At 62.9% G+C, this 27,134-nt stretch overlaps 1 protein-coding gene and 1 long non-coding RNA gene across 2 annotated transcripts; both read right to left on the bottom strand.

Annotated features, from left to right (window-relative positions):
- Nucleotides 1-1,053: 1,053 nt before the first annotated feature.
- Nucleotides 1,054-2,663, bottom strand: LOC137463700 (uncharacterized). Its single transcript, XR_010993962.1, has 4 exons — nt 2,617-2,663; nt 2,223-2,267; nt 1,945-2,062; nt 1,054-1,262 (listed from the first exon to the last, which is right to left on the bottom strand). It is a non-coding gene; the product is annotated as an uncharacterized lncRNA (long non-coding RNA).
- Nucleotides 2,664-12,239: 9,576 nt separating this feature from the next.
- NDUFS2 (NADH:ubiquinone oxidoreductase core subunit S2) lies at nt 12,240-26,919 on the bottom strand. The gene is made up of 15 exons (XM_068175026.1): nt 26,765-26,919; nt 26,572-26,675; nt 23,065-23,255; nt 21,651-21,771; nt 21,436-21,548; nt 21,260-21,334; nt 19,607-19,684; nt 19,194-19,279; nt 18,991-19,110; nt 17,095-17,224; nt 15,957-16,052; nt 15,287-15,339; nt 14,583-14,628; nt 13,112-13,169; nt 12,240-12,364 (listed from the first exon to the last, which is right to left on the bottom strand). Exons 1-15 carry the CDS (start codon nt 26,869-26,871, stop codon nt 12,327-12,329), a joined length of 1,416 nt encoding a protein of 471 aa, XP_068031127.1. The 5' UTR covers nt 26,872-26,919; the 3' UTR covers nt 12,240-12,326.
- Nucleotides 26,920-27,134: the final 215 nt, after the last annotated feature.

Consider the following 27,134-nt stretch of genomic DNA (forward strand, 5'->3'; position numbering starts at 1 on the left):
GGGGGGGAACCGCGTGTGGGATTTGGGCACCGCGGGCACCCAGGGGGGCACCGGGTGAACCTGGCAGGGCTGGGGAGGGGGGATTTGGGCACCGGAGGGCACCGGGGATGGGGGATTTGGGCACCGGGTACGGGATTTGGGCACCGGAGGGCACCGGGTACGGGGGATTTGGGCACCGGCTACGGGATTTGGGCACCGGAGGGCACTGGGGAGGGTGGATTTGGGCACCGGGTACGGGATTTGGGCACCGGAGGGCACTGGGGAGGGTGGATTTGGGCACCGGGTACGGGATTTGGGCACCGGAGGGCACTGGGGAGGGGGGATTTGGGCACCGAGTGAGGGATTTGGGGCACCGGGTGAACCTGGCAGGGCTGGGGAGGGGGGATTTGGGCACCGGAGGGCACTGGGGAGGGGGGATTTGGGCACCGGGTACGGGATTTGGGCACCGGAGGGCACCGGGTATGGGGGATTTGGGCACCGGCTACGGGATTTGGGCACCGGAGGGCACTGGGGAGGGGGGATTTGGGCACCGGGTACGGGGGATTTGGGCACCGGGGAGGGATTTGGGGCACCGGGGGGAACCTGGCAGGGCTGGGGAGGGGGGATTTGGGCACAGCGGGCACAGCGCCAGTGTCACAATGTCCCCGTGCCAGTGTCCCAGTGATGTCCCCAGTGTCCCCGTGTCCCGGTGCCAATGTCCCCGTGTCCCAGTGCCCAGCGGGAGCAGCTGACCCGGGAGCAGGAGCAGCAGCTGGCACGGCAGCGGGCACAGCGCCAGTGTCCCAGTGTCACAATGTCCCGGTGCCAGTGTCCCAGTGATGTCCCCAGTGTCCCCGTGTCCCAGTGCCAGTGTCCCCCGTGTCCCAGTGCCAGGGTTCCCGTGTCCCGGTGCCCAGCGGGAGCCGCTGGCACGGGAGCAGGAGCAGCAGCTGGCACGGCAGCGGGCACAGCGCCAGTGTCCCAGTGTCACAATGTCTCGGTGCCAGTGTCCCAGTGATGTCCCCAGTGTCCCCGTGTCCCAGTGTCCCCATGCCAGTGTCCCCGTGTCCCGGTGCCCAGCGGGAGCCGCTGGCACGGGAGCAGGAGCAGCAGCTGGCACGGCAGCGGGCACAGCGCGCCCACGCGGAGGCGCTGCCGGAGCAGATCCGGGAGTCGCGACAGCGGCGACAGCGCGACAGAGCCGCGGCCACGAGGAGGGACAGCGGGAGCTGGCACGGGCGCGGGCACGGGCAGAGCGCCTGGCACGCGTGGGGCAGCAGAAACTGCAGCGCCTCAGGTGCGGGCTGGCGATGTCACCTGTGCCACCTCCTGTGCCACCTCCTGTGCCACCACTGTCCCTTCCTGCCACCTCCTGGGTCCTCTTCTGTCACCTCCTGTGCCACCTCCTGTGCCACCACTGACCCTTCCTGCCACCTCCTGGCACCTCTTCTGTCACCTGTGCCACCTCCTGTGCCACCACTGTCCCTTCCTGCCACCTCCTGGGACCTCTTCTGCCACCCCCTGTGCCACCTCCTGTGCCACCACTGTCCCTTCCTGCCACCTCCTGGGACCTTCTGTCACCTGTGCCACCTCCTGTGCCACCTCCTGTGCCACCACTGTCCCTTCCTGCCACCTCCTGGGACCTCTTCTGCCACCCCCTGTGCCACCTCCTGTGCCACCACTGTCCCTTCCTGCCACCCCCTGGGACCTCTTCTGTCACCTCCTGTGCCACCTCCTGTGCCACCACTGACCCTTCCTGCCACCCCCTGGGACCTCTTCTGTCACCTCTGCCACCTCCTGGCACATTCTGGCCCCTCCTGTGTCACCTCCTGGCATCTCTTGTCACCTCCTGTGCCACCTCCTGGCACATCCTGGCCCCTCCTGTGTCACCTCCTGGCATCTCTTGTCACCTCCTGTGTCACCCCCGGCACCTCCTGGCACCGCTGATGCCCCCTCCGCTGTCACTCTGTGCCCCGCGGGGACACCGGGGTGCCCGACAGCTATTGTGCCCTGGTGGAGAAGGCGGCCTGGGGCACGGCCAGCGCTGCCACCTCCTGGTGCCACCCTGGTGCCACCCTGCCACCTCCTGCTGCCACCCTGTCACCTCCTGGTTCCACCCTGCCACCTCCTGCTGCCACCCTGGTGCCACCCTGCCACCACCCTGTCACCTCCTGCTGCCACCCTGCCACCTCCTGGTTCCACCCTGGTGCCACCCTGCTGCCACCCTGGTGCCACCCTGCCACCTCCCGGTGCCACCCTGGTGCCACCCTGTCACCTCCTGGTGCCACCTCCTGATGCCACCCTGGTGCCACCCTGGTGGCACCCTGTCACCTGTGCCACCCTGCCACCTCCTGATGCCACCCTGCCACCTCCCGGTGCCACCCTGGTGCCACCCTGCCACCTCCTGGTGTCACCCTGCCACCTCCTGGTGCCACCCTGGTGCCACCTCCTGATGCCACCCTGGTGTGACCCTGCCACCACCCTGTCACCTCCTGATGCCACCTTGGTGCCACCCTGTCACCTCCTGGTGCCACCCTGGTGCTACCCTGTCACCTGTGCCACCCTGCCACCTCCCGGTGCCACCCTGGTGCCACCCTGTCACCTCCTGGTGCCACCCTGGTGCCACCCTGGTGCCACCTCCTGCTGCCAGCTGCCATTCCCCAGGGACCTGGGGGACATTTCTCCTTTTCCCATGGTTTGAGCCCATTTTTTACCCAATTTTTACCCATTTTTCTCCCCATTTTAACCCTTTTAAATCCCTATTTTTACCCATTTTAACCCCTATTTTTACCCAATTTTTGCCCATTTTTCTCCCCATTTTAACCCTTTTTAACCCCTATTTTTACCCAATTTTTGCCCATTTTTCTCCCCATTTTAACCCTTTTTAACCCCTATTTTTACCCAATTTTTGCCCATTTTTCTCCCCATTTTAACCCTTTTTAACCCCTATTTTTACCCAATTTTTACCCATTTTAACCCTTTTTAATCCCTATTTTTACCCAATTTTTGCCCATTTTTCTCCCCATTTTAACCCTTTTTAACCCCTATTTTTACCCTTTTTAACCCCTATTTTTACCCAATTTTTACCCATTTTTCTCCCCATTTTAACCCTTTTTAACCCCTATTTTTACCCATTTTTTACCCATTTTTCTCCCCATTTTAACCCTTTTTAACCCCTATTTTTACCCATTTTAACCCCTATTTTTACCCAATTTTTGCCCATTTTTCTCCCCATTTTGACCCTTTTTAACCCCTATTTTTACCCAATTTTTACCCTTTTTTCTCCCCATTTTAACCCTTTTTAACCCCTATTTTTACCCAATTTTTGCCCATTTTTCTCCCCATTTTAACCCTTTTTAACCCCTATTTTTACCCAATTTTTGCCCATTTTTCTCCCCATTTTAACCCTTTTTAACCCCTATTTTTACCCAATTTTTACCCATTTTAACCCTTTTTAATCCCTATTTTTACCCAATTTTTGCCCATTTTTCTCCCCATTTTAACCCTTTTTAACCCCTATTTTTACCCTTTTTAACCCCTATTTTTACCCAATTTTTACCCATTTTTCTCCCCATTTTAACCCTTTTTAACCCCTATTTTTACCCATTTTTTACCCATTTTTCTCCCCATTTTAACCCTTTTTAACCCCTATTTTTACCCATTTTAACCCCTATTTTTACCCAATTTTTGCCCATTTTTCTCCCCATTTTGACCCTTTTTAACCCCTATTTTTACCCAATTTTTACCCTTTTTTCTCCCCATTTTAACCCTTTTTAATTCCATCGCGGCGGGTGGCGGGGGGTGGGGGGAGGGCAGGGGGGTGCCGGGGTTTGGGGACACGGGGGGGTCATGGGGGGGACACGGGGGGGTCACGGGGGGGGTCACAGGGTCACGGGGGGGGACACGGGGGGTCACGGGGGGGTCATGGGGGGACACGGGTGGGGACATGGGGGGGTCATGGGGGGGACATGAGGACACGGGGGGACACGGGGGGGGTCATGGGGGGACACGGGGGGGGTCACGGGGTGGTCATGGGGGGGGACACGGGGACACGGGGGGGTAACGGGGGAGTCACGGGGGGGGTCATGGGGGGTCATGGGGGACACGGGGGGGTCACGGGGTGGTCATGGGGGGGGACACGGGGACACGGGGGGGTAACGGGGGAGTCACGGGGGGGGGTCATGGGGGGTCATGGGGACACGGGGGGGTCACGGGGGGACGTGGGGACATGGGGGTTGACATCGGGGGACATGGGGGGTCACAGTGACACGGGGGGGGTCATGGGGGGAGTCATGGGGACACGGGGGGGGACACGGGGGGGTCACGGGGGACACGGGTGGGACATGATGGGGACACGGGGGGACACGGAGGGGACATGGGGGACATGGGGGGGTCATGGGGGGGTCACAGGGACACGGGGGGGACAGGGGAGGGACGCGGGGGAGTCACGGGGGGGTCATGGGGGGACACGGGGGGGGGTCATGGGGGGGTCACAGTGACACGGGTGGGACACGGGGGGGACATGGGGGGACACGGGGGCGTCATGGGGGGTCATGGGGGGTCATGGGGGGGTCATGGGGGACACGGGGGCGTCATGGGAGGGGACACGGGGGGGGTCATGGAGGGACATGGTGGGGGACATGGGGGGGTCACAGGGACACGGGTGGGTCACGGGGGACACGGGTGGGACATGATGGGGACACGGGGGGACACGGGGGTCATGGGGACACGGGGGGGACATGGGGGTGGTCATGGGGGGGGTCATGGGGGGTCATGGGGGACACGGGTGGGTCATGATGGGGACACGGGGGGACACGGAGGGGACATGGGGGACGTGGGGACATGGGGGGGTCATGGGGGGGGGACACGGGGACACGGGGGGGACACGGGGGGGACCCATAATGGGGGGGACACGGGGACACGGGGGGGACACGGGGGGGTCATGGGGGGGGACACGGGGACATGGCGCGTCACGGGGGGATATGGAGGGTCATGGGGGACATGGGGGAGTCACGGGGGAGTCACGGGTGGGACATGATGGGGACATGGGGGGTCCCGGGGGGGTCCCGGGGGGGTCCCGGGGGGTCCCGGGGTCACGGGTGGGACATGATGGGGACATGGGGGGTCCCGGGGGGGACACGGGGGGACATGATGGGGACATGGGGGTCCCGGGGGGGTCCCCGGGGGGGGTCCCGGGGGTCACGGGTGGGACATGATGGGGACATGGGGGTCCCGAGGGGGTCCCGGTGGGGTCACGGGTGGGACATGATGGGGGTCCCGGGGGGTCACGGGGGAGTCACGGGGGGGTCATGATGGGGACATGGGGGGTCCCGGGGGAGTCCCGGGGGGGTCACGGGGGTCACGGGGGGACATGATGGGGACATGGGGGGTCCCGGGGGGGTCCCGAGGGGGTCCCGGGGGGGTCACGGGTGGGACATGATGGGGACATGGGGGTCCCGGGGGGGTCCCGGGGGGGTCCCGGGGGTCACGGGTGGGACATGATGGGGACATGGGGGGTCCCGGGGGGGACACGGGGGGACATGATGGGGACATGGGGGGTCCCGGGGGGGTCCCGGGGGGTCCCGGGGGAGTCACGGGGGTCACGGGGGGGACATGATGGGGACATGGGGGTCCCGGGGGGGACACGGGGGGGACATGATGGGGACATGATGGGGACATGGGGGTCCCGGGGGGTCCCGGGGGGTCCCGGGGGGGTCACGAGCTCTTCATCTGCAGGGTCTCGTAGGTCTCCTGGTGCTCGGAGCTGAGACCCTGCGGGGGGGTCCGGGAGGGTTTTGGGGTGTCTGGGGGGGTGTGGGGGGGGGGGGTCTGTGCCGCCCCCGAGTGTCACCCCATCTATGGTTCTCTGGGGGGAGGGGACACCCAAATCCCAACCACCCCAAATCCCAGCCCGTAAATGGGGGGACACCCCAAATTTCACCCCATAAATGGGGGGTACACCCCAAATCCCAGCCCGTAAATGGGGGGGACACCCCAAATCTGACACCCATAAATGGGGGGACACCCCAAATTTCACCCCATTACTGGGGGGGACACCCCAAATCCCCAACCACCCCAAATCTCACCCCATAAATGGGGGGGACACCCCAAATCTGACACCCATGAATGGGGGGGACACCCCAAATCTGACACCCATGAATGGGGGGACACCCCAAATCTGACACCCATAAATGGGGGGACACCCCAAATCCCATCCACCCCAAATCCCAGCCCGTAAATGGGGGGACACCCCAAATTTCACCCCATAAATGGGGGGTACACCCCAAATCCCAGCCCGTAAATGGGGGGACACCCCAAATCTGACACCCATGAATGGGGGGACACCCCAAATTTCACCCCATTACTGGGGGGACACCCCAATCCCAACCACCCCAAATCTCACCCCATAAATGGGGGGGACACCCCAAATTTCACCCCATGAATGGGGGGAGACCCCAAATCCCAACCACCCCAAATCTCAGTCCGTCAATTGTGAGGACCCCAAATCTGACACCCATGAATGGGGGGTACACCCCAAATCCCAGCCCATTAAGGGGGGGACACCCCAAATCCCAACCACCCCAAATCTCAGCCCATGAATGGGGGGGAGACCCCAAATTTCACCCCATAAATGGGGGGACACCCCAAATCTGACACCCACGAATGGGGGGGGACACCCCAAATCTGACACCCATAAATGGGGGGGGGGACACCCCAAATCTGACACCCACGAATGGGGGGGGACACCCCAAATCTGACACCCATGAATGGGGGGGACACCCCAAAGCTGACATCCATAAATGGGGGTACACCCCAAATCTGACACCCACGAATGGGGGGGTACACCCCAAATCTGACACCCACGAATGGGGGGGTACACCCCAAATCTCACCCCACTGTTGGGCGAGGACCCCAAATCTCAGCCTCATCAATACCCGGGGGTCCCCCCCAGCACAGCCCCTGCACCCCCAAAAATCCCCACCCAGCTCAGGGTGGGGGGGTGGGGGGGGGGGTCCCCAAAATCTGCCCCCGCTCCCTCCCCCGCGTGACTCACGGCGTAAACGTCCTCTTCCTCCTTCTGCCCGGGAACAGAAAGCGAAAGGGGATTTTGGGGGGATGGGGGGGGGCACCCCCATCCCCCACACCCCCCCCCACACCCCAAAATCCCCCCCAAAATCCCCCCTCCCCCCCCCGTTACCTGCTCCGCCGCTCTCCGCATTCGCCAAGTCACGAACTGGGGGAGGGGAAACCCAAATGTGGGGGGAAAAAAAAAGGGGGAAATGGGTAAAAAGGGGGGAGGGGGAGGTTTGGGGGACCCCCCACCCCAAAAACAACGAGGGGGGGGTCGTGGGGCTCACCCTGAGGCGGACGTAGAGGCCGGTGAGGATGAGGCTGTAGAGGAAGAGCACCGCGTCCAGCACGAAGCAGATTTCGGGCTCGGCCAGGGCCCCTGCGGGGTTCGGGGCGATTTTGGGGCGATTTTGGGGGGATTTGGGGGGATTTGGGGGGATTGTGCGGGGATTTTCAGGGGTTTGGCGGCGATTTTGTGGAGATTTTGGGGGGTTCTGGGGCGATTTTGTGGCGATTTGAGGGGGATTTGGGGCGATTTTGGGGGGTTTGGGGGGGATTTTGGGGGGATTTGGGGCGATTTTGGGGTGATTTTGAGGGGATTTTCGGGGGTTTGGGGGCGATTTTGGGGGGTTTTGGGGCGATTTTGTGGCGATTTTGGGGGGTTTTGGGGCGATTTTGAGGGGATTTTCAGGGGTTTGGGGGCGATTTTGGGGGGTTTTGGGGCGATTTTGCGGGGATTTGGGGGGTTTGGGGGCGATTTTGGGGGGATTTTGAGGGGATTTTCAGGGCTTGGGGGCGATTTGGGGGGGTTTTGGGGCGATTTTGAGGGGATTTTCATGGGTTTGGGGGCGATTTTGAGGGGCTTTGGGCGGATTTTGGGGGCATTTGGGGCGATTTTGGGGGGATTTTGCGGGGATTTTCGGGGGTTTGGGGGCGATTTTGGGGGGATTTGGGCCGATTTTGAGTGGCTTTTGGGGGATTTTGGAGGGTTTTGGGGCGATTTTGGGGTGATTTTGGGGGGATTTGGGGGCGATTTTGGGGTGATTTTGGGGGGATTTGGGGGGATTTGGGAGGATTTGGGGCGATTTGGGGCGATTTTGCGGGGTTTTTGGGGGTTCTGGGGGAGATTTTGGGGGATTTTCAGGGGTTTGGGGGCGATTTTGGGGGGTTTTGGTGTAATTTTGCGGGGATTTTAGGGGTGTTTGGGCGATTTTGAGGAGTTTTGGGGGATTTTCGGGCGATTTTGGGAGGTTTTGAAGGGTTTGGGGGGATTTTTGGGGGTTTTGAAGGGTTTTTGGGGGAATTTTTGGGCGTTTTGAATGATTTTGGGGGGATTTTGGGGACCCCCGGCTCCGTGTGTGACCCCAAATCTCCCACACCCCAAATCTCTGTGATCCCAAATCTCTGTGACCCCAAATCCCCGTGATCCCAAATCTCTGTGACCCCAAATCCCTGCCAAATCCCCTGAACTCCCCTAAATCCCCCAAAATCCCCTCGGGCACCCCAAACCTCCCGGACACTCCAAATCCCCTAAATTCCCCCAAATGCCCCCAAAGCCCCCGGACACCCCAAACCTCCCGGACACACCAAATCCCCCCAAACCAACCCAGAGATCCCAAATCCCCTAAATCCCCCCAGACCCCCCCAGAAACCCCAAATGTCCCCAAAGCCCCGGGACACCCCAAATCCCCTAAAGCCCCCCGGACACCCCAAATCCCCTAAATCCCCCCCAAACACCCCGGACATCCCAAACCCCTCGGACACCCCAAATGCCCCCAATCCCCCGGACACCCCAAATGCCCCCAAAGCCCTGGGACACACCAAATCCCCTAAATCCCCCCAGACTCCCCGGCCACCCCAAATGCCCCCAATCCTCCCGGACACCCCAAACCCCCCGGACACCCCAATCCCCCCGGCCACCCCAAATGCCCCCAGAGCCCCTGACCACCCCAAATGCCCCAAGCCCCCCGGACACCCCAAAGCCCCCGGCCACCCCAAATGCCCCCGGACACCCCAAATGCCCCCAAACCCCCCGGACACCCCAAATGCCCCCAATCCCCCCGGATACCCCAAACCCCCCGGCCACCCCAAATGCCTCCAAAGCCCCGGGACACCCCAAACCCCCCGGACACCCCAAATGCCCCCAAACCCCCCGGACACCCCAAACCCCCCGGCCACCCCAAATGCCTCCAATCCCCCCGGACACCCCAAAGCCCCCGGCCACCCCAAATGCCCCCGGCCACCCCAAATGCCCCCGGACACCCCAAATGCCCCCAAGCCCCCCGGCCACCCCAAATGCCCCCAATCCCCCCGGACACCCCAAACCCCCCGGACACCCCAAACCCCCTGGACACCCCAAACCCCCCGGACACCCCAAACCCCCCGGACACCCCAAATGCCCCCAAACCCCCTGGACACCCCAAACCCCCCGGACACCCCAAATGCCCCAAGCCCCCCGGCCACCCCAAACCCCTCGGACACCCCAAATGCCCCCAAACCCCCTGGACACCCCAAACCCCCCGGACACCCCAAATGCCCCAAGCCCCCCGGACACCCCAAACCCCTCGGACACCCCAAATGCCCCCGGCCACCCCAAAGCCCCCGGCCACCCCAAATGCCCCCAATCCCCCCGGACACCCCAAACCCCCCGGACACCCCAATCCCCCCGGCCACCCCAAATCCCCCGGCCACCCCAAATGCCCCCAAAGCCCCCGGCCACCCCAAATGCCCCCAGCCCCCCGTCCCCACCTGCGGCCAGGCCGGGCCCCCCCAGCAGGACGAGGCCGAGCAGGCAGCGCGGCCCCGCTGGCCCCATGGTCCCCGCGGGGTCCCCTCGGTGCCGGCAGTGACCGCAGCGCCGCTCCCTCCCCCACTTCCCCAGGGCCACCTCCCGCTCCCTTCCGCTGGCCCCAAGTGTCACCCGCGGCCACCAACGGCCCGGGGCAGCTGCTGCCGAGACCCCCCCCCGGGGGTCCCCAAAATCCCCGCGGGAAGGGGGAGCGGCGGGGAAGCCCCTTCTTCTCTTTTTTTGGGGGGGGCTCCTTCCGTCCCCAAAGCGGGGAGAGAGGTTCCAAAATTGGGATGGGAACCTAAAAGGGGAAGGGGACCCCAAAAGGGGAAAAGAGCCCCCCCAAAAGGGGAAGGGAGATCCCAAAATGAGGAAGGAGCCCCCCCCAAATTGGGGAGAGAGGGCCCAAAATTTGGGAGGGACCCTAAAAGGGGAAGGGGACCCCAAAAGGGGAAAAGAGCCCCCCCAAAAGGGGAAGGGAGATCCCAAAATGAGGAAGGAGCCCCCCCAAACTGGGGAGAGAGGGCCCAAAATTGGGATGGGAACCTACAAGGGGAAGGGGACCCCGAAAGTGGAAAGGAGCCCCCCACAACATGAGGAAGGAGCCCCCCCAAATTAGGGAGAGAGGGCCCAAAATTGGGATGGGAACCTAAAAGGGGAAGGGGACCCCAAAAGTGGAAAGGAGCCCCCCCAAAAGGGGAAAGGAGCCCCCCGAAACTGGAGAAGGAGCTCCCCTAAAATAGGGAGAGAGGCCCCAAAAGAGGAAGAGACCCTAAAAGGGGAAGGGACCCCAAAATGAGGAAGGAGCCCCCCCAGAGTGGGGAGAGAGGGCCCAAAAGGGGAAGGGACCCCAAAAGGGGAAAGGAGCCCCCCCAAAGTGGGGAAGAGCCCCCCCCCCCCCCCCCCCAGTTTGGGAAGGAGGCCCTAAATGGGAAAGGAGCCCCCCCAAAAAAGAGACAGAGACCCCAAAGTGGGCAAGAGCCCCCCAAAAAGAGACAGAGACCCCAAAGTGGGGAAGGAGCCCCCCCAAAGTGGGGAAGGAGCCCCCCCAAAAGGAGATAGAGACCCCAAAGTGGGCAAGAGCCCCCCCAAAAGGAGACAGAGACCCCAAAGTGGGGAAGAGCCCCCCCAAAGTGGGCAAGAGCCCCCCCAAAGTGGGGAATGAACCCCCCCAAAAGGAGACAGAAACCCCAAAGTGGGGAAGAGCCCCCCCAAAGTGAGCAAGAGCCCCCCAAAAAGAGACAGAGACCCCAAAGTGGGCAAGAGCCCCCCCAAAGTGGGCAGGAGCCCCCCCAAAAGGAGACAGAGACCCCAAAGTGGGCAAGAGCCCCCCCAAAAGGAGACAGAGACCCCAAAGTGGGCAAGAGCCCCCCCAGAGTGGGGAAGGAGCCCCCCCAAAAGGAGACAGAGACCCCAAAGTGGGGAAGGAGCCCCCCCAAAGTGGGGAAGGAGCCCCCCCAAAAGGAGACAGAGACCCGAAAAGGGGAAAAGAGCCCCCCAAAGTGGGCAGGAGCCCCCCCAAAAAGAGACAGAGACCCCAAAATGGGCAAGAGCCCCCCCAAAACAGGGAAGGAGCCCCCCCCAAAGTGGGCAAGAGCCCCCCCAAAAGGAGACAGAGACCCCAAAGTGGGGAAGAGCCCCCCCAAAGTGGGGAAGGAGCCCCCCAAAACAGGGAAGGAGCCCCCCCAAAAGGAGACAGAGACCCCAAAGTGGGGAATGAGCCCCCCCAAAGTGGGGAAGGAGCCCCCCCAGAGTGGGCAAGAGCCCCCCAAAAAAGGAGACAGAGACCCCAAAGTGAGGAAGGAGCCCCCCCACAAGGAGATAGAGACCCCAAAGTGGGCAAGAGCCCCCCCAAAACAGGGAAGGAGCCCCCCCAAAATGGGCAAGAGCCCCCCCAAAAGGAGACAGAGACCCCAAAGTGGGGAAGAGCCCCCCCAAAGTGGGGAAGGAGCCCCCCCAAAAGGAGACAGAGACCCGAAAAGGGGAAAAGAGCCCCCCAAAGTGGGCAGGAGCCCCCCCAAAAAGAGACAGAGACCCCAAAGTGGGCAAGAGCCCCCCAAAGTGGGCAGGAGCCCCCCCAGCGTGGGCAGGAGCCCCCCCAAAAGGAGACAGAGACCCCAAAGTGGAGAAGGAGCCCCCCCAAAGTGGGCAAGAGCCCCCCCAAAACAGGGAAGGAGCCCCCCCAAAGTGGGCAAGAGCCCCCAAAAGGAGATAGAGACCCCAAAGTGGGCAGGAGCCCCCCCAAAGTGGGGAATGAGCCCCCCCAGAGTAGGGAAGGAGCCCCCCCAGAAGGAGACAGAGACCCCAAAAGGAGACAGAGCCCCCCCAAAAGGAGACAGAGCCCCCCCAAAACAGGGCAGGAGGTGGCAGCGGTGACAAAGGGGACAGGGAGGCTCCGGAGCCGATTTTGGCTTTATTTGACCCGAAACGGGGGGCGGGGGCACCCCCAAACTGCAGCAGCACGCGGAGGGGGGCCAGGGACCCCCCCTCACCGATCCACCTCCCCAAACACGATGTCCTGGGTGCCTGCAGGGGGAAAAGGGGGGTCAGGGCACCCCAAAACGGAGGGGAGACCCCCCCACCCCAACTGGGAAACGGATGTGGGGAAGGGGACCCCAAAACTGGGGAAGGGGCGCCCTAAAAAGGGAGAGAGATCCTAAAAACCGGGAAGGAAAACCCCAAGAATGGGGAAGGGGACCCCAAAAATGGAGACGGGGACCCCAAAAATGGAGACGGGGACCCCAAAAGGGGAGAGGGACTCCCAAAATGGGGAAGGAACCCCTAAAAATGGGGAAGGGACCCCCAAAAATGGGGAAGGGACCCCTACAAATGGGAAGGGACCTCAAAAAATGGGGAGGGGACCCCCAAAAATGGGGAAGGGACCCCAAAAGGGGGAAGGGACCCCGAAAAATGGGGAGGGACCCCAAAATGGGGAAGGGGCCCTCAGAAAAGGGGAGGGACCCCAAAAATAGGGAAGGGGACCCCAAAAGGGGGAAGGGACCCCTACAAATGGGAAGGGACCTCAAAAATGAGGAGGGGACCCCCAAAAATGGGGAAGGGACCCCGAAAAATGGGGAAGGGACCCCGAAAAATGGGAAAGGGACCCCCAAAAATGGGGAAGGGACCCCAAAAATGGGGAAGGGACCCCCAAAAATGGGGAAGGGACCTCAAAGAAAGGGGAAGGGACCCCGAAAAAATGGGGAAGGGACCTCAAAAATGGGGAGGGGGGACCCCAAAAATGGGGAGGGGACCCCAAAAGGGGAGGGGGCGTACCGATGATGGCCACCACGTCTGCCAGCATGTGGCCCTGGGACATCCGGTCCAGCCCGGCCTGGGGAGAGCAATTAACGCTAATTAACACTAATTAACACTAATTAACACAAATTAACATGTTATTAACACCGATTAACACTAATTAACCAACATCGACCCCCATTAACACCCAATTAACACGTTGTTAACACTAATTAACACCAACTAACCCACATCGATCCCCAATTAACACCCAATTAACATGTTAGTAACACCAATTAACACTAATACCAATTAACCCATAGCTTCAGGGACCCCCAGTTAACCCCTAATTAACCCCAGAAACACCTAATTAATCCCGAATTAACCCCAGGGACCCCCATTTAACTAAGCCTCAGGGACCCCCAATTAACCCCTAATTAACCCAGGGCCACCTAATTAATCCCTAATTAACCCCAGGGCCCCACAATTAACCAAGCCTCAGGGACCCCCAGTTAACCCCTAATTAACCCCAGAAACACCTAATTAATCCCTAATTAACCCAGGGACCCCCATTTAACCAAGCCTCAGGGACCCCCAATTAACCCCTCATTAACCCAGGGCCACCTAATTAACCCCTAATTACCCCCAGGGATCCCCACAGGGAGCCCCAATTAACTCTCAGTACCCCAATTAACCCACAGGTGTTAATTACCCTCCATACCCCCCCCACAGCAACACACCCACAGGGACCCCCCAGTGTGCCCTGTCCCCACGTCCCCTGAGCCCTCGGTGTCCCCAGGTGTCCCCAGATGTCCCCAAATGTCCCCAGGTGTCCCCAAATGTCCCCAGGTGTCCCCAGATGTCCCCCAGGTGTCCCCAAATGTCCCCCAGGTGTATCCCAAGTGTCCCCAGGTGTCCCCCAGCAGTCCCCAGATGTGCCCAGGTGTCCCCCAGGTGTCCCCAAATGTCCCCAGGTGTCCCCAAATGTCCCCCAGGTGTATCCCAAGTGTCCCCAGGTGTCCCCCAGCTGTCCCCAAATGTCCCCAGGTGTCCCCAGATGTCCCCAGATGTCCCCCAGGTGTCCCCAAGTGTGCCCCAAAGTGTCCCCCAAATTGTCCCCAGGTGTATCCCAAGTGTCCCCAGGTGTGCTCAGGTGTCCCCAAAGGTCCCCAGGTGTCTGCCAGTGTCCCCAGGTGTCCCCCAGGTGTCCCCAAATGTCCCCAGATGTGCCCAGGTGTCCCCAAATGTCCCCAGGTGTCCCCAGATGTGCCCAAGTGTCTGCCAGTGTCCCCAGGTGTCCCCAAATGTCCCCCAGGTGTCCCCAAATGTCCCCCCGGGTGTCCCCAGGTGTATCCCAGGTATGCCCAGGTGTCCTCAGGTGTATCCCAGGTGTGCCCCAGCTGTGCCCCATGTGTCCCCAGGTGTGCTCAGGTGTCCCCAAATGTCCCCAGGTGTCCCCCAATTGTCCCCAGGTGGATCCCAGGTGTCCCCAGGTGTGCCCAGGCCGTACCAGGTGGGCGAAGCCGGGCGCTTTGATCTTGCAGCGATAGGGACGGCTGCTTGCCATCGGACACCAGGTACACCCCAAACTCCCCCTGTGGGGACAATGGGGACAATGGGGACACTGCTGAGGACATGGGGACAACGGGGACAGTGGGGACAACGGGGACAGTGGGGACAATGGGGACATGGGGACAATGGGGACAGTGGGGACATGGGGACAATGGGGACAACGGGACAACGGGGACAATGGGGACATGGGGGACAACGGGGACAATGGGGACATGGGGACAATGGGGACAATGGGGACATGGGGACAATGGGGACATGGGGACAACGGGGACAACGGGGACAATGGGGACATGGGGACAATGGGGACAATGGGGACAACAGGGACAACGGGGACAATGGGGACATGGGGACCATGGGGACAATGGGGACATGGGGACAATGGGGACATGGGGACAACGGGGACAACGGGGACAATGGGGACATGGGGACAACGGGGACAATGGGGACAACAGGGACAACGGGGACAATGGGGACATGGGGACATGGGGACAATGGGGACATGGGGACATGGGGACAATGGGGACAATGGGGACATGGGGACAATGGGGACATGGGGACAACGGGGACAACGGGGACAATGGGGACATGGGGACATGGGGACAATGGGGACATGGGGACATGGGGACATGGGGACATGGGGACATGGGGACAGGGTGGCTGCTGCCATCGGACACCAGGTACACCCCAAACTCCCCCTGTGGGGACATTGGGGACAATGGGGACATGGGGACAGGACTGGGGACAGTGTAAGGACACACGGACAGGGTGGGGGACGTGGGGTCCCGCCTGGGGACAGGGTTGGGGACAAGGGGACAGACTTGGGGACACAAGGACCGGGTTGTGGTCATGAGAACGGGGTTGGTGACAGGACTGAGGCCACGGGGACACGTTTGGGGAAGGGTTGGGGACACAAGGACAGGGCTGGGGACACGGGGCAGGGTTGGGGACATGGGGCAGGGTCGGGGACACGGGGCAGGGTCAGGGACACGAGGCAGGGTTGGGGACACAGGGACAAGGTTGGGGACACAAGGACAGGGCTGGGGACACGGGGCAGGGTTGGGGACACCGGGACAAGGTTGGGGACACGGGGCAGGGTTGGGGACACGGGGCAGGGTTGGGGACACAAGGACAGGGTTGGGGACACAGGGACAAGGTTGGGGACACGGGGCAGGGTTGGGGACACGGGGCAGGGTTGGGGACACGGGGCAGGGTTGGGGACACAGGGACAAGGTTGGGGACACAAGGACAGAGTCAGGGACACAAGGACAGGGTTGGGGCCAGTGCCAGGGGCAAACACGCCAGGAAGTGTCACCTTGGGGGCCTCGATGGCCGTGTAGGTGGCCCCGGGTGGCACCTGGTAGCCCTCGGTGTAGAGCTTGAAGTGATGGATCAGGGACTCCATGGACGTCTGTGGGGACAGAGGTGGCACTGCAGCGCTGGCACCTGCCCTGGGTGGCACTGCCACCAGCCTTTGGTGTCACCTGCCCTGGGTGTCCCTGTCTTGATGTCACTAGCCTGGCTGCCACCTCTGCTGGGTGCCACCTGCTCTTGGTGTCACCTGCCCTGGGTGGCACTGCCACCAGCCTTTGGTGTCACCTGCCCTGGGTGTCCCTGCCTTGATGTCACTAGCCTGGCTGCCACCTCTGCTGGGTGCCACCTGCCCTCGGTGCCATGTGCCCTGGGTGTCACTAGCCTTTGGTGTCACCTGCCCTGGATGCCACCTGCCCTGGGTGCCACCTGCCCTGGTTGTCACCTGCCTGGGGTGTCACCAGATCTGGGTGTCCCTGCCTTGATGTTGTTACCCTGGCTGCCACCTCTGCTGGGTGCCACCTGCCCTCGGTGCCACGTGCCCTGGGTGTCACTAGCCTTTGGTGTCACCTGCCCTGGGTGTCACCTGCCCTCAGTGCCACCTGCCCTCAGTGCCACCTGCCCTGGGTGTCACCTGCCTGGGGTGTCACCAGATCTGGGTGTCCCTGCCTTGATGTTGCTACCCTGGCTGCCACCTCTGCTGGGTGCCACCTGCCCTTGGTGCCACGTGCCCTGGGTGTCACTAGCCTTTGGTGTCACCTGCCCTGGGTGTCACCTGCCCTCAGTGCCACCTGCCCTGGGTGCCACCTGCCCTGGGTGCCACCTGCCCTCGGTGCCACCTGCCCTAGGTGTCATCAGCCTTTGGTGCCACCTGCCCTGGGTGCCACCTGCCCTGGGTGCCACCTGCCCTGGGTGTCATCAGCCGTTGGTGTCATCACCCTTTGGTGCCACCTGCCCTGGGTGCCACCTGCCCTGGGTGCCACCTGCCCTGGGTGCCACGTGCCCTGGGTGTCATCAGCTGTTGGTGTCATCACCCTTTGGTGCCACCTGCCCTCGGTGCCACCTGCCCTGGGTGTCACCTGCCCTGGGTGCCACCTGCCCTGGGTGCCACCCGCAGCCACGGGGACTTGGGGACACGTCACCTTCATCTCGGCGCGTTTCGGGGGTGACACCTTGGCGTCGTCCACCTTGATCTCGCCGGGTGGCATCTTATTGAGGCACTGCAGGATGATCCGCAGCGACTGGCGCATCTCCTCCACGCGGCACAGGTACCTGCGCCCCAAAACCGGCGTGAGGGGTGTGCTGCGCCCCAAAACCGGGATACGGGATCCCCTGCGCCCCAAAACCGGGATACGGGATCCCCTGCGCCCCAAAACCGGGATACGGGATCCCCTGCGCCCCAAAACCGGCATGAGGGGTGTGCTGCGCCCCAAAACCGGGATACGGGATCCCCTGCGCCCCAAAACCGGCGTGAGGGGTGTGCTGCGCCCCAAAACCGGGATACGGGATCCCCTGCGCCCCAAAACCGGGATACGGGATCCCCTGCGCCCCAAAACCGGCATGAGGGGTGTGCTGCGCCCCAAAACCGGGATACGGGATCCCCTGCGCCCCAAAACCGGGATGAGGGGTGTGCTGCGCCCCAAAACCGGGATGTGGGATCCCCTGCGCCCCAAAACCGGGATACGGGATCCCCTGCGCCCCAAAACCGGCATGAGGGGTGTGCTGCGCCCCAAAACCGGGATACGGGATCCCCTGCGCCCCAAAACCGGGATGAGGGGTGTGCTGCGCCCCAAAACCGGGATGTGGGATCCCCTGCGCCCCAAAACCGGGATACGGGATCCCCTGTGCCCCAAAACCGGCATGAGGGGTGTGCTGCGCCCCAAAACCGGGATACGGGATCCCCTGCACCCCAAAACCGGCATGAGGGGTGTGCTGCGCCCCAAAACCGGGATACGGGATCCCCTGCGCCCCAAAACCGGAATACGGGATTGCCTGTGCCCCAAAACTGGGATATGGGGAGTGCTGCACCCCCAAACCGGGACATGGGATCTGCTGCACCCCAAAACCGGGATATGAGGTCTGCTGCACCTGGCACAGGTACCTGCACCCCAAAACCAGGATATGGGGGTCCTGGGGGTCCCAGGGATGGGGTCCCAGGGAATGGGGTTCCCATGGGATGGGGTTCCCATGGGATGGGGTCCCAGGATGGGGCTCCTGAGGGTCCCATGGGTGGGGTTCCCACGGGTGGGGTTCCTGAGGGTCTCAGGGATGGGGTTCCCATGGGATGGGGGTCCTGGGGGTCTCAGGGATGGGGTCCCAAGAATGGGGTCCCAAGGATGGGGTTCCCATGGGTGGGGTTCCTGGGGGTCCCAGGGAATGGGGTTCCCATGGGATGGGGTCCCAGGATGGGGCTCCTGAGGGTCTCAGGGATGGGGTTCCCATGGGATGGGGTTCCAAGCGATGGGGTCCCAGGATGGGGCTCCTGAGGGTCTCAGGGATGGGGTTCCCATGGGATGGGGTTCCAAGCGATGGGGTCCCAGGATGGGGCTCCTGAGGGTCCCATGGGTGGGGTTCCCATGGGTGGGGTTCCTGAGGGTCTCAGGGATGGGGTTCCCATGGGATGGGGTCCTGGTGTGGGGGATCCTGGGGGTCCCAGGGAATGGGGTTCCCATGGGATGGGGTCCTGGTGTGGGGGATCCTGGGGGTCCCAGGGAATGGGGTTCCCATGGGATGGGGTTCCCATGGGTGGGGTTCCTGGGGGTCCCAGGGAATGGGGTTCCCATGGGATGGGGGTCCTGGGTGTCCCAGGGATGGGGTCCCAAGGAATGGGGTTCCCACGGGATGGGGGTCCTGGGGGTCCCAGGGATGGGGTCCCAAGGAATGGGGTTCCCACGGGATGGGGGTCCTGGTGTGGGGGATCCCGCGGGATCAGCGATTCCTGGCACAGCAATCCCAGGACTGGGCAGTGCCCAGGACTGGCAGCCCCGGGGGGACGGGGGGCAGCCCCCCAGGCCCCCCCAGGCCAGGTGAGGCCGTACCTGTCGTAGCAGTCGCCGCGGGAGCCGATGGGCACGTCGAACTCCACCTGGTCGTAGACGTCGTAGGGCTGCGTCTTGCGCAGGTCCCACTGGATCCCGGAGCCCCGCAGCATCACCCCGCTGGGACACCCCGAAAAACGCACCTGAGGCTCGGCCCCGCCCACCCGCGGGGTGGGGCACACCTGGGGCATCCCCCAGCTCACCTGAAGCCGTAGTTGAGGGCCTCCTCGGCCGTGATGACGCCGATGTCCACGGTGCGGTTCTTCCAGATGCGGTTGTTGGTCAGCATCTGGGGACACCAGGGATACCTGGCACACCTGGCACCGTCACCGGTTCCTCGTCCCCCTCGCGTGTCTCTCGCATCAGAACCCATCCCTGCCACCGTCACCTGTGCCTCACACCCCTCACCTGTCCCTGGAAGCTGTCACCTCTTCCTTACACCTGGCACCTGCCCTTGGCAACGTCACCTGACCCTGGCACGCCTCGCCTGTCCCTGTCCCCCCCACCCCAACCTGTGTCACCTCATTCCCCCCCAGGAATGACCCTGCCCCTCCCAGGTGACAGGTGACAGGTGACAGCAGCCTGACTGTCCCCTCCCCAGATGATTCCCCCTCACCTCCTCCACCTCGTCGATCCGGATGGAGAAGTTCTTCGCGAACTCGTAGATGTCATCCATGAGCCCCAGGGGCAGGTCCTGGGACAGGTGGGACACGTGGGACCCAAGGGACAGGTGGCACAGGTGAGACAGGTGAGATTGATGGGATTGGTGGGGTTGGTGGGACAGGTGGCATTGATGGGGTTGGTGGGACCCAAAGGACAGGTGGGATTGGTGGGACAGGTGAGACAGGTGAGATTGATGGGATTGGTGGGACCCAAGGGACAGGTGGGATTGGTGGGACAGGTGAGATTGATGGGATTGGTGGGACCCAAGGGACAGGTGGGATTGGTGGGACAGGTGAGATTGATGGGATTGGTGGGACCCAAGGGACAGGTGGGATTGGTGGGACAGGTGAGACAGGTGAGATTGATGGGATTGGTGGGACCCAAAGGACAGGTGGGATTGGTGGGACAGGTGAGATTGATGGGATTGGTGGGACCCAAGGGACAGGTGGGATTGGTGGGACAGGTGAGATTGACGGGATTGGTGGGACCCAAGGGACAGGTGGCATTGGTGGGACAGGTGAGATTGATGGGATTGGTGGGACCCAAGGGACAGGTGGGACAGGTGAGATTGACGGGATTGGTGGGACCCAAGGGACAGGTGGCATTGGTGGGACAGGTGAGACAGGTGAGATTGATGGGATTGGTGGGACCCAAGGGACAGGTGGCATTGGTGGGACAGGTGGGACCCAAGGCACAGGTGACACAGATGGGATTGACAGGGTTGGGATTTGTGGGACAGGTGGGACAGGTTGGGTTGGTGAGGTTGGGATTGATGGGATTGATGGGACAGGTGGGATTGGTGGGGATGGGATTGATGGGATTGGTGGGATTGGTGGGATTGATGGGATTGGGACAGGTGGGATTGGTGGGGTTGGGATTGATGGGATTGGTGGGGTTGGGATTGATGGGATTGGTGGGATTGATGGGATTGGGACAGGTGGGATTGATGGGATTGGTGGGATTGGGACAGGTGGAACAGGTGGGACAGGTGGGATTGGGATAGGGACAGGTGGGATTGGTGGGATTGGGACAGGTGGGACAGGTGGGACAGGTGAGATTGGAGGCACACACAGGACAGGTGGGAGCTCAGGTGGCACCAGGGATGGGGGCAGGGGATCCACAATGAGAGGGCCCAATGGGGGTCCCAGGGTTAGGGGATCCCATGGGAATGGGGGATCCCAGGGATGAGGATCCCAGGGATGGGGTTCCCGTGGGAATGGGGATCCCAAAGATGAGGATCCCAGGGATGGGGTTCCCATGGGAATGGGGATCTCAGGGATGGAGATCCTGTGGGAATGGGGATCCCAGGGCTAAGGTTTTCATGGGAATGGGGTTCCTGTGGGAATGAGGATCCCAGGGATGGGGTTCCCGTGGGAATGGGGGATCCCAGGGATGAGGATCCCAGGGATGGGGTTCCCGTGGGAATGGGGGATCCCAGGGATAAGGATCCCAGGGATGGGGTACCCATGGGAATGGGGATCCCGTGGAAAGGGGTATCCTAGGAATGGGGTTCCCAGGGATAGGATTTCCATGGGAATGGGGATCCCAGGGACGGGGATCCGAGGAATGGGGATCTCAGGGACGGGGAGCGGGCCCAGCCCCTCACCTGGTGCACGCCCCCGGGCCGCACGTAGGCCGCGTGCATCCGCGCCCCCGACACGCGCTCGTAGAACTCGAACATCTGGGGGGGACAGAGGGGACCCCGCTGCCGCTCAGCCCCCCCGGCACCTCCACACCCGCCACCAAACGCCACCCCCCGAGCCCCGAATCCCCGGAAGCCACCTTCTCCCTCTCCTCGAACATCCAGAAGAACGGGGTCATGGCCCCGATGTCCAGCGCGTGCGTGGTCACCGCCATGATGTGGTTGAGCAGCCGCGTGATCTCGGCGAAGAGAACTGAAAAAACGGGGGGGCGGGGTGGGGAGAAAAAGGGCGGGGGGGGTGATCCCATAAATCCTGGGGGATCCAGGGAGCTGGGAATGCCGGCGGGAGCCTCACCTCGGATCCACTGAGCCCGGGGAGGGGGCCGGATGTTGAGGAGCTTCTCCACGGCCAGCGAGTAGGCCTGCTCGTTGCACATCATGGACACGTAGTCCAGGCGGTCAAAGTAGGGCAGGGCCTGCGGGAACCCGGATACTGGGAATACTGGGAGCGCTGGGAGCGCTGGGAGTGCTGGAATGCTGGGAGGACTGGGAATACTGGGAGTGCTGGGAGAACTGGGAATGCTGGGAGTGCTGGAATGCTGGGAGCGCTGGGAGGGCTGGGAATGCTAGGAGAACTGGAATACTGGGAAGACTGGAAATATTGGGAATACTGGGAGAGCTGATAGGGCTGGGAGAACTGGGAATACTGGGAATGCTGGGAGGACTGGGAGGACTGGAAATATTGGGAATACTGGGAGGGCTGATAGGGCTGGGAGAACTAGGAATACTGGGAACACTGGGAGGACTGGGAATACTGGAAGTGCTGGGAGAACTGGAATACTGGGAACACTGGGAGGACTGGGAATACTGGAAGTGCTGGGAGAATTGGAATACTGGGAGGACTGTGAGTGCTGGGAATACTGGGAACACTGGGAGGACTGGGAATACTGGGAACACTGGGAGGGCTGGGAATACTGGAAGTGCTGGGAGAACTGGAATACTGGGAGGACTGGAAATATTGGGAATAGTGGGAGGGCTGATAGGGCTGGGAGAACTGGGAATACTGGGAGGGCTGGGAGAACTGGGAGTACTGGGAGGACTGGGAATACTGGGAACACTGGGAGGGCTGGGAACACTGGAAGTGCTGGGAGAACTGGAATACTGGGAGGACTGGAAATATTGGGAATACTGGGAGGGCTGGGAGTGATGGGAGGATTGGAAGGGCTGGGAGTACTGGGAATACTGGGAGGGCTGGGAGAACTGGGAATACTGGGAGGGCTGGGAGAACTGGGAATAGTGGGAATACCAGTAGCACTGGGAGGGCTGGAAGTACTGGGAGTAGTGGGAATACTGGGAGTAGAGAGAGTACACTGGAATACTGGGAGTGCAGGGAGTACTGGGAGTATTTGAGTATTGGGAGTACTGGGAATATTTGTGTAGTAGGACTGCTAGGAGTACTGGGAATACTGGGAGGACTGGGATATGGGGAAGAATGGAAATACTGGGAGTATGGGGAGTAATGGGAATACTGGGGATACTGGGAATTCTGGGAGTACTGGGATCTCAGGGATCCCAGGATCACCTGCAGGTAGGTCTTGTACTCAATGAGTTTCTCGGTGCCGCGGTGCAGCAGCTTTTCAGGGAAATGGGGATCCCATGGGGCAGGGATCTCAGGGAAATGGGATCTCAGGGATGGGGATCTCAGGGATCCCATGGAATTGGGGATCCCAGGGATGGGGATCCCATGGAATTGGGGATCCCAGGATCACCTGCAGGTAGGTCTTGTACTCGATGAGTTTCTCGGTGCCGCGGTGCAGCAGCCCCACGTGCGGGTCGCAGCGTTTCACCGTCTCCCCGCTGAGCTCCAGCACCAGCCGCAGGACCCCGTGCGCCGCCGGGTGCTGCGGCCCGAAGTTGATGGTCAGGCTGGCAACCTTCTTGTGGGCCACCGGGTCCTTGTCTGGGGGATAGACAGTGCCAGGGGTCAGGGACACGGAGGGGGACAGTGCCAGGGGTCAGGGACACGGAGGGGGACAGTGCCAGGGGTCAGGGACACGGGGACAGTGCCAGGGGGTCAGGGACATGGGGACAGTGCCAGGGGTCAGGGACACAGGGACAGTGCCAGGGGTCAGGGACACGGAGGGGGACAGTGCCAGGGGTCAGGGACACGGGGACAGTGCCAGGGGTCAGGGACACGGAGGGGGACAGTGCCAGGGGTCAGGGACACGGAGGGGGACAGTGCCAGGGGTCAGGGACACAGGGACAGTGCCAGGGGTTCAGGGACACAGAGGGGGACAGTGCCAGGGGTCAGGGACACAGGGACAGTGCCAGGGGTCAGGGACACGGAGGGGGACAGTGCCAGGGGTCAGGGACACGGGGACAGTGCCAGGGGTCAGGGACACAGGGACAGTGCCAGGGGTCAGGGACATGGAGGGGGACAGTGCCAGGGGTCAGGGGCACAGAGGGGGACAGTGCCAGGGGGTCAGGGACACAGACAGGGACACTGCCAGGGGTCAGGGACATGGAGGGGGACAGTGCCAGGGGTCAGGGACATGGAGGGGGACAGTGCCAGGGGTCAGGGACACGGAGAGGGACAGTGCAGGGGTCAGGGACACAGGGACAGTGCCAGGGGTCAGGGACACAGAGAGGGACAGTGCCAGGGGTCAGGGACACGGAGAGGGACAGTGCCAGGGGTCAGGGACACAGAGGGGGACAGTGCCAGGGGTCAGGGACACAGAGGGGGACAGTGCCAGGGGGTCAGGGACACAGAGAGGGACACTGCCAGGGGTCAGGGACACAGGGACAGTGCCAGGGGTCAGGGACACGGGGACAGTGCCAGGAGTCAGGGGACACAGGGACAGTGCCAGGGGTCAGGGACACGGGGACAGTGCAGGGGGTCAGGGACATGGAGGGGGACAGTGCCAGGGGTCAGGGACACGGAGGGGGACAGTGCCAGGGGTCAGGGACACAGAGGGGGACAGTGCCAGGGGTCAGGGACACGGAGGGGGACAGTGCCAGGGGATCAGGGACACAGGGACAGTGCCAGGGGTCAGGGACACAGAGAGGGACAGTGCCAGGGGTCAGGGACATGGAGGGGGACAGTGCCAGGGGTCAGGGACACAGACAGGGACACTGCCAGGGGTCAGGGACATGGAGGGGGACAGTGCCAGGGGGTCAGGGACACGGAGGGGGACAGTGCAGGGGTCAGGGACGCAGAGGGGGACAGTGCCAGGGGTCAGGGACACAGGGACACTGCCAGGGGTCAGGGACACGGAGGGGGACAGTGCCAGGGGTCAGGGACACAGAGGGGGACAGTGCCAGGGGGTCAGGGACACAGAGAGGGACACTGCCAGGGGTCAGGGACACAGGGACAGTGCCAGGGGTCAGGGACACGGGGACAGTGCCAGGAGTCAGGGACACAGGGACAGTGCCAGGGGGGCAGGGACACGGGGACAGTGCCAGGGGTCAGGGACATGGAGGGGGACAGTGCCAGGGGTCAGGGACACGGAGGGGGACAGTGCCAGGGGATCAGGGACACGGAGGGGGACAGTGCCAGGGGTCAGGGACACAGGGACAGTGCCAGGGGTCAGGGACATGGAGGGGGACAGTGCCAGGGGGTCAGGGACACGGAGGGGGACAGTGCCAGGGGTCAGGGACACAGAGGGGGACAGTGCCAGGGGTCAGGGACACAGGGACAGTGCCAGGGGTCAGGGACACGGAGAGGGACACTGCCAGGGGGTCAGGGACACAGGGACAGTGCCAGGGGTCAGGGACACGGGGACAGTGCCAGGGGGTCAGGGACACGGAGGGGGACAGTGCCAGGGGTCAGGGACACGGGGACAGTGCCAGGGGTCAGGGACACAGACAGGGACAGTGCCAGGGGGTCAGGGACATGGAGGGGGGACAGTGCCAGGGGGTCCAGGGACACAGACAGGGACACTGCCAGGGGGTCAGGGACACGGAGGGGGACAGGGCCAGGGGTCAGGGACACAGGGACAGTGCCAGGGATCAGGGACACGGGGACAGTGCCAGGGGTCAGGGACACAGGGACACTGCCAGGGGTCAGGGACACGGAAGGGGACAGGGCCAGGGACACGGGGACAGTGCCAGGGGGTCAGGGACACAGGGACAGTGCCAGGGGTCAGGGACACGGAGGGGGACAGTGCCAGGGGTCAGGGACACAGGGACAGCCCCCTAGAGAGGGCACAGGGACACAAAGAGGGGTCAGGGACATGGGGACAGCCCCCCCGGAGGGCTCAGGGACACGGGGACAGCCCCCTGGGAGGGCTTGGGGACATGGGGAGGGGGTCAGGGACATGGGGAGGGGTTCAGGGACATGGGGACAACTCCCCCAGGAGGGGTCAGGGACACAAAGAGGGGTCAGGGACACGGGGACAGCCCCCCCGGGAGGGCACAGGACCCCCCAAATGCTGGGGGCAGGGAGGGAGCGGTACCTGCTGAGGGTTTGTGGGGATCTTGAGTGCCCTGAGTGACCCCAAAGTGCCCCGAGGGACCCTAAAACTGATCAGAGTGACCCTAAAACTGATCGGAGTGACCCCAAACTGATCTGAGTGACCCTAAAACTGATCTGAGGGACCCCAAACTGTTCTGAGGGACCCTAAAAGTGATTGGAGTGACCCCAAACTGTTCTGAGGGACCCTAAAAGTGATTGGAGTGACCCCAAACTGTTCTGAGGGACCCTAAAAGTGATTGGAGTGACCCCAAACTGTTCTGAGGGACCCTAAAACTGATTGGAGTGACCCTAAAACTGACCTGAGGGACCCTAAAACTGCTCTGAGTGACCCCAAACTGATCTGAAGGATCCCAAAACTGATCTGAGGGGCCCCCAAAGTGACCCGAGGGACCCCAAACTACTCTGAGTGACTCCAGATTGATGTAAGGGACCCTAAAACTGATCTGAACGACCCCCATGCAGCCCTAAGTGACCCCCAGACTGCCCTGAGTGACCCCCAGACTGCCCTGAGTGACCCCAAGCTGCCCTGAGTGACCCCAAGCTGCCCTGAGTGACCTCCGAACCACCCCACAAACCCTCCTGAACCCCACTCAGGATCTCAGCATCCCTCCAGGACCACCCCGAAGCCCCTGAGACCCCTCCTGGGCCCCCCAAAGCCTCGGGACCCCTCCTGGGCCCCCCCAAAGGCCTCAGGACACCCCCACAGCACCCGACACCCCCCCAAAGGCCTCATCCTCCCTCCTCAGGGTCTCCCCGCGCCCCCTCCCCACCTCCTCCCAGAGGGTCCCCGCTGTCCCCTCACCGTTCCAGGGCGGCGGCACCCACTTTTCGGTGGCCTTGCTCGGGTACATGACGGCCCCGGCGTACTGCTGCGCCCACTCCAGGTCGGGCTGCCACTGGCGGGACCTGCGGGGCCGGGCGGTGAGCGGGGACATGCCCTCAGCCTCCCCGCAGCTCCCCCCCGCGCCGTGTCCCCGTGTCCCCCGCGGGCTCACCGGGCCGGGGCCGGGCCCAGCGGAGCCCCCGCCGCCCTCAGCCCCGAGGGGCCGCGGAGCCGCCACAGCGCCCGCAGCGCCGCCATCGTGCCCTTGGCGCTGCGCATGCGCGGGGGGCGCCATGGCGGGGAAGGGCCGAAGCGGTGGGCGCCGCCATGTTGGGTACGGGCAGGCCCGTCACTAGCGTCCTGGTTGCAGTGCGCATGCGCAAGGCGCCATTGTGCTGGCGGGCAGGGGGACCTGCGGGTGCCGCCATGTTGGGTACGGGCACACCCATCGCTAGCACCCTGATTGCAGTGCGCATGCGCAAAGCGCCATTGTGCTGGCGGGAAGGGGGACCTGCGGGCGCCGCCATGTTGGGTACGGGCAG

This window comes from Anomalospiza imberbis, chromosome 29, assembly GCF_031753505.1.
Source record: "Anomalospiza imberbis isolate Cuckoo-Finch-1a 21T00152 chromosome 29, ASM3175350v1, whole genome shotgun sequence".
Taxonomy (NCBI): Eukaryota; Metazoa; Chordata; class Aves; order Passeriformes; family Viduidae; genus Anomalospiza; species Anomalospiza imberbis.